This window comes from Struthio camelus, chromosome Z, assembly GCF_040807025.1.
Source record: "Struthio camelus isolate bStrCam1 chromosome Z, bStrCam1.hap1, whole genome shotgun sequence".
NCBI lineage: Eukaryota > Metazoa > Chordata > Aves > Struthioniformes > Struthionidae > Struthio > Struthio camelus.
Window position 1 is genome coordinate 35,566,595 of NC_090982.1, and position 18,839 is coordinate 35,585,433.

Genomic DNA, 18,839 nt, shown 5'->3' on the forward strand with positions numbered 1-18,839 from the left:
CTCGGTCCTGCCTGGCCGAGGGGCAAGAGCCAGTGCTAGCCCAGCTGTGAGAGCCACCAGTCCAGGGGTCAAGCCAAGACATCCTCCACTCCTCGCCCACACATCCTAACTCCTGCTACACAAATGAGAATAAAAGCAAAGTAATAACTGTGTTCAAGGCTAAAGCCCATCTGTCCTGCCTTGAGTGCTGGCCACTGAACAGCTGGCAGCAGAAGTTTGTGAAAACAGTATTGGAAACGGAGAATCACCTGATATGTTCTCTCCATTTCCAGAAACCAGCAACTCAGGAGCTTCCTAACCTGTTGAACAATCATCGCCAGTAGGGCTATCCTCCATGAACTGAGCTAGTCACTTGTGAAACTATTTATATGTTTGGCTTCTGCAATAGCTTCCAGCAATGGTTTCCACAATTTACTCATGCACTGTATGAAAAAGCATCCCCTTTAGATTGTTTTAAACCTTCCACCTACAGCCTACACAGGAAAGAAAAAGGGATTTTTTGCAGGAGGAACATGAAGGCAAGCCACAATCTTTTTCCTAGATGTACTCATACTTCTAGACATCTATAAAAGAAGATCCTGACCAAAAGTGCAACAGGCTACATAGAGTGGGTGAAAACAACCTATACTTCAATGATTAATGATCCGCAATTCTCGAAGCTGCTTTAAACTCACCTGCCTGCTGCACCTGGTCTCCTCTGTGTTGAACTAAGAAAATATGGTCAACTTCACCAAAAGAAAAGAAAAATACCTTTCGTTTCTTGAAGGCTCCTTTGGCACCAGGCACAGCTTCACAAACACGACTGATTGCTTCCCTGAAGAGACAGAAAAAAAGCTTTATAGCAAATGGACGTGTGGGTTTCTTCATTATACTTCTGAAATGCACTGGAAGAGAACAGCACCAGAGAGTATTTGTATTCACAAGTGAGGACAGTTAGTGGGTCAGTTAGTTCTCTTCTAACTGCTACAACAGGTGTCAGGCAAATTTAGATTACTTCACCGTAATGCAGAAGACACTTACTGGTCAACGTTAGTGTAAGGAAAGATATCTTGAGGACCACAAATGATAAAAATGGCTCCTTACACTATCAAAAAGAACTTTTCTCATTGTAAATTAGAGTATTTATTTTAATACCTTCTTCCAATTCTTATTTTTTATATTATTAAGTCATGCAGAATCTCATAATAAGAGATGTCTTTAAGAAACATTGCTCTAGACCTCTTTTAACCTTTTTTGCAATGTAAAAGATAGTAACTATCATTTTGCTACTCACTGTACACTTGTACCTCCTGGCTTTACATAATATCAGCACCCTAAAACATTCCTGGTAAAATGCATGTTGTATGTGATGCACGTGACATATGCTTTGATACAAACTTTTTAACTGTTCACTACGACTCAAACGATATATTTGTGGCCATATTTTTACATTGCAAAGAAAATGAAAGCCATTAACATTTTTCTTCAGTTTTCTAATATCGCTTCATCCTTCCTGTTATGCTAATAGCCAGAGTGAAGAAATGCATGTTAAGAATGAATTTCAATTAGAATAACTATATGTGACCGAAACTTTTTGAATCGTACAGCTACAAATATATCTTTTAGAGCCTTTCAGCATTTAACAAGACATTATCCGAGTAGTCGAGCTGATCAGTATTTAAAAATTGCTATAGTGCATGCACAGACATTCCTGTGACAATTAGCAACACTGCTGTAATAGATCTGTCCCATTAATTGATACTGTAAGACAGAATGGCTCCACAGGGACCAATAAGGGTAACTGCAAACTATAGTTTAACTGTTCTAAATATTGATTGAGAGCCCAGACCATTAACAGTATATTACATTTAGACCTAGAAACAAGCAAATTACATGTATTTTATGCAAAAAAAATACAGAATATGGGACCATGAACTCCAAGCTGAAGAACTGTCAAAATAATCCAAACCTTGAAACACAACCTCGCTAAAAATAATAAATGACTTCAATGTAATGCCACGAGCAGCATCGTATTTCAACTCCACCCTACATGAATACATGGGACTATCAAGGCCATCGGGAGTTAGAGGTCATAAATAGTAGCATTCAATATATAATGGCTCAATAAATGATGTCACAGATTTATCATTATGCAATCAGTAGTCGCTACATAATTAAGTCTGAGGTGCTTTTACGTAGGGCCCAATTCAAAGTTCAAATCACCTGAAAGAATTCTATGATTTTTTTTTTTTTCCTTTGGCTCAGGCCTCACAGCAGGTTTAAAATCCTGTCATTCTGAAGAAAAGTAAGATTTATAGGAAGAGATAATCAAAAAGCTTTCAGGAACACTCCTTTCTTTACATCAGGAAGAGGGCTTGTTTGCTCCAAAGCTCGTTTGTTTGTTTGTTTGTTTTTTCCAACTACATCTGCTGGTCTCATAACATCACCCTTCACTACAAACCCTGCCTTGCATATGTCCTTAGACCATCACAGCTACAGCAGCACTCCCTTTCGCAGTTCATTGCTTGAATTCAGTTCCCACACTTACCACAAAGCTTCTTCAAATTCAAACAGATGTTTAGTTAAAGTAGTTACCAACTTTTCTTACATAGCAAGTGAAAATCAGTTGGTTTAAAAGAGCCGCCCTGATGTATCTTTGAAATAGAGGCCAGCAGACATCACACATACTTATCATTCTGATGTTCAGACAAGATACTCAGCTCTTCATCCTCTGTGTCTCCTCCTCTCATGCGTTCACCTCTGTTCTCTCTGTTCCCACCAGCGGTCTTACTGTCCCACTTAGCATATTAAGACTACCAGCAGGTCTTGCCTCTCACGAAAAGAATACCCATTTCAGGGACATGAACAGTGCTTGACAGATAAATTTGCCCATAATTTCCTTTCTCTTCCTACTTGCCTCCACCATCTTCTACTTGTAGCAGCAATATGGAGCAGGCAGAAAGCAAGGGCAATTTTCAGGTTTTCCTGACAAATATAGCTTAAGAGCTTGTTGTATTTCTAGTGCGAGGCTGCTGTTTGCAATATTTTTGCTCCTACCCCTTCCACCTGTAGGCTCTCCTGATTATCAGGCAGAAACCACATAGCTCAGTGGACCCATCTGATTCAAGGATCTTGCTGATCAAAACAGTCAGTTGAGCCCAGGACAGGAAAGGCACTGGCACAAGAGGTTGAAACCCTGTGCCAGGCTGGCAAGGCACCTTAGTTGCTGTTGCACACCATGTTTCAGAAGAGCTAGGCGAGCAATAAGCAGCTGACAGCCAGGACACACAACCTCGCACTCAATAACAAAGTGTTACAGATTTTCCAACTCTGGGTGTCCCTTTTAGGAAAATACCACAGTTTTATTGAACTCAGTGCTCCAGAAGTCTGCACAAACACTGCAAGTGGAGGAGAGACCTGAGAAAGGTGATAACTCATTGCAATGCTAGTCAGATAAGGCAGGTCATCTGCACTTAAACTGGACAATTGTTTTAACTTTGTTTCTTGTGTATTCTGTGAATAGTGAATGTACTCAGGCAACTGCTAGTTTAAGTTAACAATGCTTTTGGTAAAAATGTGAGGAACTTCATAAAGGACATTTTGAAAGCAAGACTGTCTATGCAAGATCAGAGTGGTCTGCCAGGCCAGGAGACAGCTTTCTCAGCAGCAATCCCTCATGTACCCGCAACAAAAGGTGCAGTGCTTTTTCCACCTGGGAGTTAAGGAGTCTTACAGAGTATCTGATGAATACGGGGGGAAAAAGGCCAGCTGGATATCTTCTGCCATCCAGATGTGCACTTTCCCAGGGGAAGGTTCCTGGCTCTCCGAGTTGAGAACATTCCAGATCGTCTTGGGAGGGGCTGGTCTTTACACGTAGTCTGGTGATATGGAAAAAACACCCTAAAGCTTATTTCTAGCTTGCATCGCCAGGTCGTACAGGGCAGATATCTTCTCTTTTTGCAGCAAGTCAAATTTGCAAATGCCTATGCAGCGTAAACACCTGAGCCACAAATCAGACCCAGAACCAGAAATAGCTGCTAGGTTGAGAGTGCACTTATCTGAGGCGTGCACGCTTGTCTAAGAAGTGCAAAAGCTGAAATTCTGGACATACTTGCATGGCTAAACAGTTGCACAGACTTTGGAAAAGCTGGATGTGACTACATTTTCTTCCTTTCCAGTAAGATAGTTATTTGACATAGATACCTGCCACATTTTCCTATGCCACATACCATTTCATTGGCTAGGCACTGATCTCAGAGAAATACCAGTGTAAAGTTATCTTGATCTCTTGTAAAATTAGCTACTGTGCAGTCTGCAGCAGGGACTACATGCTGAGCTCCAAATCTGCCCAAGAGTAATTTCTGCTTTGCAGATGGTCATGCTGTGGACTCATTTTCTTGGCACAAAACACATTGTATATTTGAATATAGACTTCAGCATGCAAATGTATCCAGTGAAGAATTATCAAAATGCATTTGCCCAAGCTGACCTGTTCTGCTTTGAAGTGACTTGACATGTTTCTGAGACAGAAGAAGAGGCATTTTACATTGGCATTTTGTTCTATTAAAAAGGCTAATGCCCTGATATTCTTCATAACTTTAGTCATATTTTATTCTGACTGTTATATAAAAGTAGCCCACTCAGGAAGCTGAAATCTGTTCCTTTATGAAACAGCATCACGTGAAAATACCCCCCTTCTTGTGGTTTCAGAGATTTTTTTGGCTGCGATGCTGGGTTTTGTTGTTGCTGTTTTTTAATTAAAACCACTTAATTGATTAAGAAAATAGAATTCTGGAACCAATGTTTCCGGGGAACGACAGGCGCAAACAAACCGCACAGATTTTTTTCAACATACTTGGAAAAAGCATAGCTGTTTTTTTATTGAAAATAGCAGCCACGACAAGTTTTTGCTGAAATGCTTTGTATGACAAGACCAAAAAGCTACCAATATTATCTTGCTAATATCTTCTAGTATCCTACAGTTCCCAAGTTTACCTTTGCCACCTCCAAAGGTTAGGGCTTCACAGCTAGGCATCAAAAATGTTTTAAAAAATAGACATCAAAAGATAGATTTGATTAATGAAAGAATGACATGTCTAGAAGGATGTACATAAGACCTCCAGTAATTTCTTAACACTATTAAACCCCTGCCAATCTTTTTAATAGTTTATAAATCACTACCGTGTACTGTATCTGTATCTGCTGAGGAGAAACAGAGTCTAAATTGAAATTAAAAATAACTTGCTTCTGAGAAAAAACAGAGACCAAAAATACATTTTTAGAAATCCGTTTAATAATTGAAATATTATTTGTTCATTTACAAAACAGGCAAAACAACTGCGTGCTGTCTGAAGCAGCAAATGGGACATTCACGAACCCTGAAGACTAGGACAATATACTACTGTTAAGAAAACTTTAAACGCCAAAAGGCAAATTGACGATGGTTGGAAGGTGTAAGGCTGAAAAAGTAGCTAATGAAAATACAACAGCGAATAAGGAAAGGAAGGGTGGAAGCGCAGCTGTGAGGAGCGGTTAGGCCTAATGCCACCAATTTTGAGTACTGTAGCCCTGCAGGGGGGCCCACTGAGAAAGTGCAAGAGAGACCTAGTGATGCCATTTGTTCCTGGTAGCCTCCCAGGAGTGAAGCCTGTCCTGCTGTATACAGGATGAGAAGCCTGGAAGAAAAGACTCGGGGAAAAAGGCGACATCAGCAGATGTGTCAAACAAGCTGTTGTCCACTTGTAGAGCAAGTAGAAGACAATTCCTCCTTCTCTTCCTCCCAGGTCCTCCTTTTGTTTCTTGAAATGGGGTCTTTTTACATGTGGAAAATCTATAAGCAGAAAACAAAAGGAAGCTGGCCAATCTCATTTTTGGTATATTTGATAGACTTCATAACAGTAGTAAGGCTGTCTTTGGCTACTGTTGGACAGAAGGCACAATTTTCCATTGGTGATTCTGGCAGGGCAACATAGTTATTATTTTTACTCTCCTAAGTCTTCACTGTGGGAGTTGCATTAAACTGCTAACAGAAGTCCATACACTCAGGAGTATTGCTTTTTTGCTTTTACTGCCAAAGAAACTTTATCTTTCGGTATGCCTAACGAGGGGTCTGTTCTCAGGATGTATGGATAATGCAACTTTAAGTGATATTTGAGGCAATTTCAGTACAGTCTGTACCTTCTTTTATAATACAAAAGTTCAGAAATTCTCACTGTTTTTTTCATCACAAGCAGAAAGCTCTATCTGTTTTTGACAGCTTCTAATGTGGTCAGAACAATGCTCTGATTTTCAGAAAAGTAGAGTGAAACTGTGCATCCAATAGCACAGCTTAGTTAGATATGTAACCATTCACTTTATGTACACACAGTCAGTTCTGCGCTTGGCAAAACAGGAACAAACATATCCATTTTTCCTTAGCCAAGGCAAACGTACATGGCCAAAGATGCAAACCACTGTTCCTCCGCTGCTGAGAACACAGTTATACACATATAATTAACCATTATTTAGGCTGTGACAATCACGGTCCAAAACTAAAGGTATCTTTCCAAGAGAAAAGCTCTTAAAATATTGCTTGCAGCTTGTGTGAAGATAAATTGAAAGCTGAATGCGTACCTACAAAAATCCTCCTTCTGCACAGGCCTGCATCTGTGAAGAATAAGGTCAACGACGTCAACAAACTAAATAAAAATGTACTTGGAGGTCTAGCTCTGATAAGTGGATCTCCAGTGCTTTAACTTCTTTTGGGGTCTTCAGCCTTTCTTCCATTCTGCACCTCGCTGTTTATCTAGCAGTGGTCAGGGAAATGGACAGAGAGAAATAAAAGCTGTCTTCTGTTGCTAAATAAGGATCACAGCAGCCTCTAAATTGGGGCCAGCCTCAGGTCATTTAGTATAATATTTTCTCTCTCAGGAAGCAGCCCGTAACAGATATTTCAGAGGAAACCCTGGGAAACCTCACAGTAAGTAAAATTTTAAAAACTTTGTCCAAGGAATATTTTCCTCTGACCCCTAATGGATTAACCTCCAAAGCATGACTCTGGAGATAGGTATCTTCCAAAACCTCTTTTTTATTAGAGGATTACAGTTCTAACACTGACCTTTCATATTATCCCATAAGATTTAGAGCATTTTATAAACATACAAGCTGTCTTCGGCAAGGACTGTCCAGTGGTTCTGGTGTGAGCAGACATACCACAAAAAGACAAACAAATTGCTTTGGTTTCTATATGTAATCAAAGTCTCTAGGCACAATTAACAAAAAAATTTCAGAGTGTCTCTGTTGCCAAGGAGTAAGGCAATTGTTGACTTTGCATTAGGATTTGTGTTTAAAACACATTAAGACCACTCTGCTTCAGACCTTCTGCTGCTGTAGAACTATGTGGATTCATCGGCCTTCTGAAAATCCAGGGTACAGCTATATCCGTATCTGCTACCGTTACTATTTGGCTTTCAGCTCTTCACCTTCCCCATCCCCTGAGAGACTCTCTCCTTTCTCACAAAGGCAAGTGGAATGGGGCAATTCAATGAATTATTCTCACTCAGGCATTGCATTACCATATATTAGTCAAATTAATCCAAATACTAGTTAACATTTTTCCCATTAATAATACATTGAAAATGAAAGATTTAGATGTTAAGCACACAAAAGCCTGCTTATTCTAACCTATTTCTGTGCCACTGAATCAGAGCTAAACAAGCAAATGTAAATTATTGCCTGACAGTATCAGTCACTCTTTCTGTCATTGCCCCACTTACTGGCCTGCTGTAAGAATTATAAGCATGTCCCCATCCACTTTGTGGAATGCTGTGCCCTGGGGTGAGGAGCAGCAGCCAGCACCCCTCGCTTCCCAGAGCCCAGCCCTGAAAAAAAAGTGCAAAAGGAAAGAGGACTCTCCTTCACACCTCTTCCTCCATATAGCCATGCACCCAGACCCGCAGCCTGGGTTCACCATGTCCTGCAGTCACCTAGGCACCATCTCCTAGGCGCCTCCCCAAGTCCAGAGTCCACAGAGCAGAAAGCAGGGGCAAAGCGCACTTACTTTCCAGGCACGTGTACGTTAAGGAGGAGGTTGAGCAAACACATGGAATTCATTGCAGATAACATATGTTACCTATCTGTCTTCAAAATTCACAGTGGAGCCGTTCTTCCCTTCCGGTGTCTTCCTTCCTTTTTCAGTGATGCTTGTTGAAAGTGAATTTCTGCAAAGAATACAGATATGGTTGAAGGAAACACTATAATAACTTAATTTCCTTCATGTTGTTTAGCGGTGGACTTGAACCCGGCTCTAAAATCTGGACTTGTCCCCCCTCCAAAGCTTGGGACAATGGTGCAAAAATGGGTTTGATTTTTCACTTTTAAAAAAGTGGGAGAGGAATCTGGCTTCAAGTTGTTCAGCCCAACAAAGTTCAGGGAGGGAATTAGGATCAGGATTTGGATTCGGGCCCATCGCTAATATGAAGTATCTCACCCCTTTGATCTCCTTGTTATTAACACAGCATGCAATATAACGTTTCACTCAGCATGGGGAGGTGTGACTTTCTGAAGTTGCATGCAGCAAACTAATATTGCATTCAATTAGAGAACAACAAAAAACATGCAGCCTTGTAGTCCAGACACTGCTGTATGACAAACAGTGCGTGCAACGTTATTCTAATTCAATCCAGTGTATAACTACACTCATGCATGCAACATGGTAGTGAAGACTCATTATACCATAACAGATTTCACAATAAGCATACAAACATACTAGATGAACTGCAAACATTGCACATGTTGCAAAAATATTTTACCTGATTTTTTTTTATATAAAAAGTCTGAGGGTATGAATCGCCTGGCCACACAGCTTTAAGAGTGGCCCCTTTCTGTGACGATGATGGTAGGTTTCAGATGAGCTTAGGACCACTTGCCAGCTGCAGTTAGCTCAGTAGTCTGGCCTGCTAGTCCGCCTGCTCCTCCTCTATGTTGAAAATGAAATGCTTCTGTTCATCTTGCTGTCCAAGCAAGTTATCTTGACTTCGCTTGTGTTCCAAGAATTGTCACTGGATAATTAATGATGCAACATGTGGATTCAGCTGGCTTTTATTTATCATTATCCGTAACTGCTGACCCTTGGCTTGCACATCCATTCACTTGCTCAAAAATTCACATGACATTACATTCATTATACAAAAGAATAAGTACAGTGCAACTGGTTAATGCTACCCTAGATCTCCTATTTCTCCTGTAGTGAAAGCATCCTGAAACTTAAATGTACAATGATAAAGGAAAAATATTCTTATAAATTAGCCATTGCTGTTCATTTTGCCTCAAAACACTCCCCACATTAGGACAACAATTCCTTTTGGCAGGCACCAGTGAGGTTATTAAGACCTGATGAAGAATATGACAAGTGAAAGTGCTTGCTCATTCCTTTCACACAAGGGTAAATTTATTGCTAGAAGTTTAATATTTAAATTTATAAAAAGTGAAAAAGGAAAACAAAAACAAGTCACTTGCAAGGTACAACAGCATTAAATGGCACAGATTGAGAGTAGCTGTGATTTTTCACATGACTGTGACAAGAAAGGAAAGATCCCTGACCAGATGGTTTACACTGAGGCTTCCCTCCAGTTCCTGGAGTTGCAGGCACAGTTTTTCATTTGTCAGAGACTGCTACATGCATATGCACTGATATATATGCTTTCCTAATGTATTAATTACAATGGCTGGGATTTTCAATGCCATTCAAGAGACTGGGCGACCTTTTCCCATTAACTTCTCATGTCATATGGGTGTCAAATTCACTAGATAACCGGAGATCTTAGCCAAATTCATAAATAATTTCTAAACGTTCACCCAAGGATTTAAGTGCCCTTCGCAACCACTAATTAATTCATTTAACTGCACATGTTTTATGTGACTGAGACTAGTAACTTCTCCAAAGTAATGCCCAGCGTTTGCAGCAGAGCCAGAGACTACAGAACTCGCCCGTGACTGAGCCACAGCAGCTTCTTTCTTCTCGCAGTTGGTGTCGCTCTGCAGACTTTGGGCGTTTAGTTTCTACTCAGGGCCAGCAGAGAGGAGAAGTGGCACACGCAATAACCAAGAGTCAGAAAAAAAGGTAAACATGGGATTCTCAGTTACAGACTTCCTATGTTTGAGCTCTGCAACATGGAGGAAAAGCAAGGGCAAGAAAGTGAGCAGGGACAGGGACGTGACGCAGCGCTAGAAAGGGAGTGAGTGTGTGTTTTTATGTACCAAGCAGTAAGCATGCCTATGAGGAAAGGCCATTTCCAGACTTCCACACTGAATCAGATAACTTGGCTCATCTGCATAATACCAGAAGTAATAATGGCCCAAGATGGATCAGTTTCTTCTGTGATGGGTTGTGCTAAGGAAGTCTTGGGAAAAATGGCCTCAGATTAAGCAAGAGTAACAGATGCCTATATACTCAAATTACAAAGCCACGGGTAAGGGATCAGGGTTGCCTAGACATCTGTTTCTGCAGTTATGGGAAACATTATAGCCACGTTTACACAGCTCCACGTATAAAATAAACTTTTACTGCAGCTTTCCAGCTATGGGTCTAGGCTCCTCAGCTTGGGCAGTCACAGTTAACATTTCTAGACCTGCAGACTTAAGCCTCAGCAACACTCAGTCGCGAGCAGTCAGGTTATAAGGATATTTTACTTGCTGGTGGTGAGTTGCAGAGAAATCAGCAACGGAAATTCCTTACCCAGCAGGCCTGCTTTTAAAGGATATAGAGCTCAGACTTATCTAACCAAGAAAACTGATAAGGAGGTTTTAGCACAGCTATAGACAAACTGTGAGACAATTATTACCCTCAAGCAAATGTAGCTTTGAGACACTTTTGGTTTGTACATTCATGAAGGGCTGCATGGACCAATCGGTGCGAGGTGTCTTCTTGTGAGGGAATTGGTGCCTGTAATAGCAGACCATCAGCCTTATTAATTTAGTACACACCGCAAGGCTTATGTTATGTTTCTTAATGCACATGAGCAAGTTAATGAGCAAATATGAATTTTAGGATTCCTTAGTAAAAATCAGGCTTGTATGTGAAATGCTACATGATGAAGCGTGGCACAGACTGTTTCCAATAGGTATTTCAAACTTTAGACATGGCATGGGGATTTCTAGAAACAGATGAATTAATGAATAATGAAGATTAAGATGCTAGATCCTGATTTAAAATTCATCTAAAAACTCCTAACTTCAGAAAAGTTTTAGATCAGGAATTACGCGATCAGAATGAGGAGCTAATCATTCATCATTATTTTATGATAAAGAGAAAATTGCAAATGCAAAATTAACAACACACAGGAAAATACGGGTCCCTGTTCGAAAAAATATCCTGTGCTCTAGATGTGGTCAGAGGAAGATGAGCCAAGAAAATGCCCAGCAAGTAGTCAAACATGCTGCAACTTCAACAGAAAAAAATTATAATTCCAAGTCTGTTACACAGTAAAAGCCAAAAAGCATCTATGTACTGAAAGAACTGTAAGACAGTGACACTTTGTTTGTGCAGACCATATTGCTTTAGATCAGCAAATATGGTTAAGTATTAATGGTACAGTTGTGCCTTTAAGCTAGTTAAGAAAAATAAAATGCTATCCCAATGAAGACATACAGCGAAAGAGACACTGCAGAAAAACAAAGCACAATTTGGTCCACCTTCAGGTACAGAATACAAAACCAGTAACTATCACAGCGGTTTTATAAGACAGTATCGTTTAATCTCCAAATGTTAAAAACAGATGTGCCACCTGCTTTGCAACTAGAAGTCTGCCTAGACATGAAACCATTTTAAAAGGTCACTGTTGCAAATACCACAGAAATGTACATTGTGAGTTCAAAACAGCACACTAGGAATATTCTCAGATACCTCCATAGTCTAGATTGTCTGAAAGGAAAATCCAGAACTCTACCATTTATCTATCCTTGTACTTTTTTGCCCCTCATGAACGCAGTATCTTGACAAAATAATAATTAACATTTTGTGAGGACTCACAGGGTTCAATTCAAAGCTCATGTATGCAAATGTAACTCAAAGTCAATGCAAAGATACTCGTATACAACAATTCTGCACATAGACCATCAGAATGGCATCTAAATTAGCAACAATAATTCTCATTTAATAACAGAAATACTCAGCTGTCTAAGATATTGCAACGGTTCATGAAAGACCACCAGCAACTGGACAACGCCTCAAAGAGGTGAAGTTCACAACTTCTTAAATTCAAGCATTATATCCACTCATATCACTTTATATTTGTTCCTCTGAAAGGGATTGTTTCATTACTTTGCTACCAGAATTTGGCTATGATAATTTGAAACTGTGGTCTCCGGTTGCTAGAAGATGCCAACACCAGTCCTCCAAACGCAGTGAGCTCAGCCTTTCAAGTGCAAATGCCTGCAAAACACTATTTACTACAATTCTCAGAAAATATCTTTTAGAAATAAAATAATTAATGGATATTTCTTAAGAGAACACAGTATTTATATACTGCTTTTGGAACACTGTAGTGATAGGTTTAAAAAAAGAACTGCAATGAGAACCTGTATAAATTTATCACTCATTATGAGGCGTCAGGAAAAGCCAACAGACTTCCATTTGTCTTTGATTCCTTTCTGCTGCCTTTCTTTTCATTTTCATACCTTTTCTATGGCTAATTTGTAATCTTGTATCTTTTCATAAAAATCTACTACAAATACCTAAAAATGTGAGGCTCCAAATCAGCTCTCTAGCCTAATTTTGACAAGCACGTTGTAGGTTTTAGGCACATTCTAATTCTCATAGGCTTGAATGTCACTGAAGTGGTGTCCAGATAAGTGCCTTCTTGGGCAGCACCATTCAACAAACCTGCCATAATTTTCTAAAGCGGGGCCTGGCACAGCAAAAGACCAGGAAGAAGATATCCTTTAAGTCTCTTTGGAGCTGTATTAATATCAGGTAAGAGATTTACCTGTAAAAGCAAAATAAAAAAAGTGGACTTAAGGTACCTGAAAACTATTTACTATGCATTTCGCCATTTTCCTGGCCTCTCCTCTTTGGGGATACAGTTAAGAAGTTACTTTAAAATGTATTTATACAAAGTCTTACCTTGTAATCTGTGTTCTAGTATTGAAGTCAAGAGATCTCATTGAGCGTAAGACTTCTATACACCCCAAGTACTGTAGGGAAAAAGAAAAAGTTATAAAAATTATTATAATTATTGTGGAGTTCTAGGAGAAAATGCAACTAATCATTAAAAGGCATTCTACAGCCCTTATTTTTACATCTGATTTATCCTATGTGTCAGCCAAATTTCTATTATTATGTTCTTGTATGTCACAGATTTGCTTCATAAACATTTTACGTCATTTAAGTCTCAAGTTTGCCTCAACATATCTTTTTATGCCTAATCTAATCATTGTAATATACCTAGTTCTTAATGGGCTGAAGCGTTGTTCGTTTTCACCTTTCTTAATTGATCCATTTTGGATATAAAGCTATTCAAAGTAAAAATAAAATCAATGTAAAAGGAAATGTGGTAGAGTAAAACCATCTAGCACTGGTTAGTTGAAAAATATTATTTAAGAGGGAGAGATAAGGCTTAGCGCAAGAAAGGTCAATTAAGGCTGAAAAGAGCACCAGCAATCCAAAAAGGATTCCTTAAAGATCAGCTCAGGAATTAATGTGATTTAATATCTTAATTAATGACACTAGTATAAAGATATGGGAAAATGCTAATAAAATACGTTAATAACACACACTGGGAGATGGCTTCAACGGAGTCATTCAAGAGAGGAATGACACAACAGGTTGGCCAGTGTTAGGAAAAGACTAGACTTACTGACTTAGAAAGTCTCTTTCTGTCCTATATCCCAGTGAAAAAGAGGGAAAAATATGTTAAGATATATGTCTATCCTAGGATTAAGAAAAACTCAGGTGCATCTTATGGATTAGCTTCCAAAAGCAGATGTGATTTGCATGTGAGAAAGTCTACATGCAGCTACAGATTTCATCAGATATTTGTGTTGTGGCTTGTACCACAATCTATCCTTTGCATAAACCAGCTCACGACTGGCATATCCCATGGCAGTAGCTTTGCACACATATTAAGTGCTCAACTACTCACCCGACTTTTGGAGTCAGGTGAAATAGGGATGGGTCTTCAGATAATGGGCCTGATAATGCTATTCCAGTATTGTGTTTTAATAGCAGTGTAACATCTATTTGCAGCATAATGCAACCTATTTGGGTATGAAACTGGTGCAAAAAAATCAAGTGAGGCCAGTATTTTTTGTCCACCTGGGATTTTTTTTGTATTGCTTAACAACGTTTTGATTAGAGAATTATCGCATTGCTAGCTATACTATCTATAATTTCAACGATGCTTTTTCTAAAGAAATCTATCTGTCACAAGCTGTTTGCAAGTTGAGGGAGTTTCTTGTTTGTTTTCATGTGTACAATATCATTTAATTTATTCATATCAAATGTCATGAAGACATCATGAAGCACTAGAACGCTGAATAAAATAAACTAGAAGACTGAGTGACTCCCATTAGTTAAATTACTCAAATTTGGATTACAATAGCCTGCAGTTTCTGGGAAAGATTTTAAGATTTATTTCCTAGATTTTTAGAATTCCCTTGCACCTCATCTTCTGTTTTTTGAAAAGTTTCTAAAATCCTCATGGAAAACACCTTGTACGTAGAGATCACGGCACAAGGAACTTTCAGGCTAAGAGTCATACCCTCAGGCTCTTTAGAGTATCATCACTCTCCTATCACTGCAAACTATGTATTTGGTAACGCCTTGCACCTTAATACAATTAGATTCCTTTCTTACATATACTTATTCTGACTGAGTACTTAAAGCATCCAGAACAACCTTTTCATGCTCTGATGCAGGAAGTTAAGCCATTATCTCTATTGTTAAGTGTCTGAGGAGGTTACCTGATTTTCTTGAAGTTCATTAAACATCAGTTGAAGCAATCAGCTGAACTCAGTGAAGTTATGCCAATATACAGCAATGAAAGATGTTTTCCTATACTCTTTATGTCATTTTGTTTTAGTCCTGTGATCTTTTAATAGATCATTTCCTCAAATATTTATTCAATTTCAGACATTTTCATAACTAAATACGCTGTAAATTGGTATAACTATTCAAAGGTATCCTGTTGATTGTTTGTTACAGAGATACTTGGTTTTGATTACTTCTTCAACCTGTTCGCTTAGATCACTCAATATTCAAATGCTCTTGGATGGCACTTGTTCCTTCGCTTATCTGTATTTGCCACAAGTCTTTTAAAGCTAAATAATCAAACAATTTTGAGAACCAGGTCCAACTTTTTAGAAGCAAACTCTGAAAGGTAATTTGACAAGTACATGCAGGCGTGCAAATAAATACACAAACACATGTGCACACAAAGCACTGTCAAAATAAACACACAAATCATTAGACAAATACCCATAGACGTACTCAGAAGGCGTGCATTTAGACTCCTTTGAGTCATACTACCTGATCTGCATTAACAAAAGTAGAGACAAAACCAGACTGAAGGAAGGTCAGATGGAAAAATTATCCTGTACTTGCTTTATGCGTAGCATGGAGACAGCTGAACACAACATAGTAAGGCTGCAGTATTCCTGACTGGCCAAGGCAAAGATGGTAACTGATTTTTTGGGATAAAAGATGTGAACACTTAACCACCACGGCATGTTTTCAAGTAACAAAATTACTATAAATACTGACATTCAAAAGGTCCAAAGGCCAACTACAGGGACATATAACTCACCTACTGCTATGCTTCAATTATTCCCCAAGACCAACATTGATCTCTAAAAATATCCATTTGAAGTACATCCTGACAAGGATCCACAGAAAGAAGACATACAACCAAGATAGCAAGTAAATAAATTATTCATTTATTTCAACAAATAAATATACTGATTAAAAAGAAATGCTATCTTTTGCTTTAGGCATTCCATGAAACATTTAAAATATAGTTAAAAAACAGACTACTTCTGAAACAGCTCCTCTTCATCCAGTGCTTAATGTATACGCTAACCAATCAGCTACAGTGCACTGTGGTATTTATGAGCTCCCGCTAGCATCCTCCCCCTCATTGCTCAGGAAACAAATATGCCAAGACGCAGCCCGCCTTGAAGTAGGATAATTTAGGACTACCACTTCCAAACTCTCCTAGATAGAACCCTCTGCCTTCTGTCTACTTTCTTATATTTGAATGAGATTCCAGCTTGTATACCTTCATTGAATGGTATTAACGCCCTGAGGAACAGTCTTTCAGGTGAATGAATCTCTTCCCATTTAGAGGTTTTGGACTTGTAACTAATACTTTGCATTCCAAGCAGTACCTTGTAGGGAGCTAATATAAATCTAAAAGCACAGTGTCACATACTCCTGGAATCAAGCATCTCTTACTGCATGGGCTTCCAATATCTTTACTAGCTATAATTCCTCCAGGTAAATGTAACAGAAGGCCATAAATCTCAGGTTTCTACAGTTTGCCCCATAGGTGAGCACCTCTTCCGTATTCCCTAAGGTATCTCTGTCTTCTCTCTCGTTCAGTCAGGAAATGCTTGTTCGACAACCAAATTTTGTATTGTACCCTGTGTAAGAAAGGGTATTGAGTTTTCTCACTGTTTACGTGAAACAGGCAGTTCAACAGATGAGCGTTGAGTGCGTTCATGTGCTTGGAGAGAAGAGAAAAGGCAAATGAGGGTAGACGCTGAGCGAGTCGCCTTTTTGCTCTGCAAACACGAACAACCTTGTGCAGTGTTTCATAACAAGCTCATTCAGAACACCAAGTTCCTGGAAGAAATCTTCCAATATTTGAGTCAGAAGCTGGCAGTAGCAATAAAAATTTTTATAAAAATGTAGCAAGATGTAGCCACATACAGCACTGCAGTAGTCCAGTCTGGGAGTGATAAATGGCAGGGGGAGACTGTATCCAATATATTTCATGTATCTAATAGCAACTGGGCATACGCCCAGAACACAGGTAGTGCTAATAGCTACTGGTCACCCACTCAGACAAAGCAGACTCCTATTCTCTGAATCTGAACTGCTAGAACTTCATTAGCTCACCTAAACTATATGGCTATTCCTAGTAAATTAAGATAGGCCAGTTTTAATCCATGTAACTCGATGACAGTCATCAAAGCTGGGTGGCTTAAAATATTGCAGATTGTACTCAAATACACAGAGCTTTGTGCAAATTAGGTAAGAGAAAGCTTGGTTGTACCAGCAAACAGACGTGCACTTGGCATAGCTTGCCATAAATTAACCAGCGCCTACAAACACTGAGGTACCTGAAGTCTTCTCTAGGATAGCACAACTGCTGATAATAGCTTGGGGGCTCAAGAATAGCTTCAGCGTCCTGGGGTTCTGGGTGGTATATACAGATCTAGTTTTTGAAAACAGAAAGCTCTGAAGTATATTATAATCTGTAATAAGTCGGTCAATGCATTGCAAGTTCTTAACCCTCAGGCTTAAATTGTGCTTTTATTTGCAAAGTATGCAAAAGTGAGCATCTTCTTACTTGCCACATCTGTTCCTCATGTGTATTTAGAGTCATAGCCGTACATTTTCATGATTCGATTTTTTTTGCTGCATTTTACTCTTGTTGGCAAAAGGGCTTGTCCAAAACGAAAGTATATCATGAAAGTAAATTGCCGGATAGTATGAACTATTGCTAGTTAATTCCAGTTAAGGACTTATTTTAAAATGAGAGCTTTTATTTCCTATTCTGATTAACCTGCTTCTATTGCAACATGCATTTATTTATGCATTGAAATGACAGTTCATTCCAATCTCAGGTGTCACCACTAAGAGCCTCAGGGCAAGGGGCTTGTGAAAAGAGCAGTAATAGATGTTCCACAATACTTACAACACTTCAAGTTTGCAACTTACCCTAAACCATATTGAGTTTAAAGTCTAGATATACCCTAATGAGCAGGGCATAATATGAAACTAGTGACAGCCTAGGACTTGATTTCAAGATAATAGGTTTGTCCACATGTAACTGAGGACCCTATTCAGGAGTTTTACTATTGGTATTGAGGCATAAAAAGAGGGGACAAAACAAAAGCAACCAAGTCCCAGTCAGAGCGCGCAGGGTTGACAATTACAAGTATCTTACAAAATGAATTTTTCTGTTTAGCAAATAAATGAGAAGCAATAAGCAGTAAATCTTTTGCTCTCATTTTATACTATTTTTCCAGTTTAACTAAATTTTCAATGCCCACTTTTTAAACCACTGCAGTGAAAAAACCCCAAGGAACTGCAACCAGAATGTTTACCCTTTCAACAAAATAAAGTAAAAATATAGCAGTAAAATAAAATAATAAAAAAATGCCACAATACTTAGTAATTTATTTGATCTTGCTTTAACTGAACATTACCTTGAATACGTAATTTGACTGAGGCATGCACTACACATTACTTAGCTAATCAGCAGGAAAAGATCACAAAAAGACATGCTAGCTTATCACAATACACATTTGCTCATTCATTTCATAAGGAGATCATAGCTTAGTTATACATATTTAATAGTCTACATAGTACCCTTTAGCAGCAGATCTAATAATTTTGTGAAGACCAGTGTTCTCAATAGCAGTGTTATTATTCATTAAAGCATTAAAGTTTTTTGAAGAGAAAAAAAGTGAGGAAACCAATATACAATCCTTGCTAATCCATAACATAACCCTCTGACTGGCTGCTAACAGTCACTTCACAGTATCTATCCATTAACAGAGGCAGCAAGAAGTGACTGACATCTGTGTGAAAAAATACAGTAGCAATACAGTCTTTGCTGTTTTTAAGGCAAACGGCATACAGAGTTCTACCTAAAATT

At 38.8% G+C, this 18,839-nt stretch overlaps 1 protein-coding gene across 9 annotated transcripts in view; it reads right to left on the reverse strand.

The window, feature by feature from the left end:
* The window catches only part of LOC104150288 (SHC-transforming protein 3), a 79,122-nt gene that overhangs the window by 26,150 nt on the left and 34,133 nt on the right, over positions 1–18,839 (reverse strand). For all 9 annotated transcript variants that reach the window (XM_068927367.1, XM_009684462.2, XM_009684456.2 and 6 more), the window contains 2 exons: positions 13,079–13,149; positions 751–814 (listed from right to left, as the gene is read on the reverse strand). In XM_068927367.1, the coding sequence (XP_068783468.1) occupies positions 751–814; positions 13,079–13,149 (135 nt within the window). The remainder of the gene's footprint in view (positions 1–750; positions 815–13,078; positions 13,150–18,839) is intronic.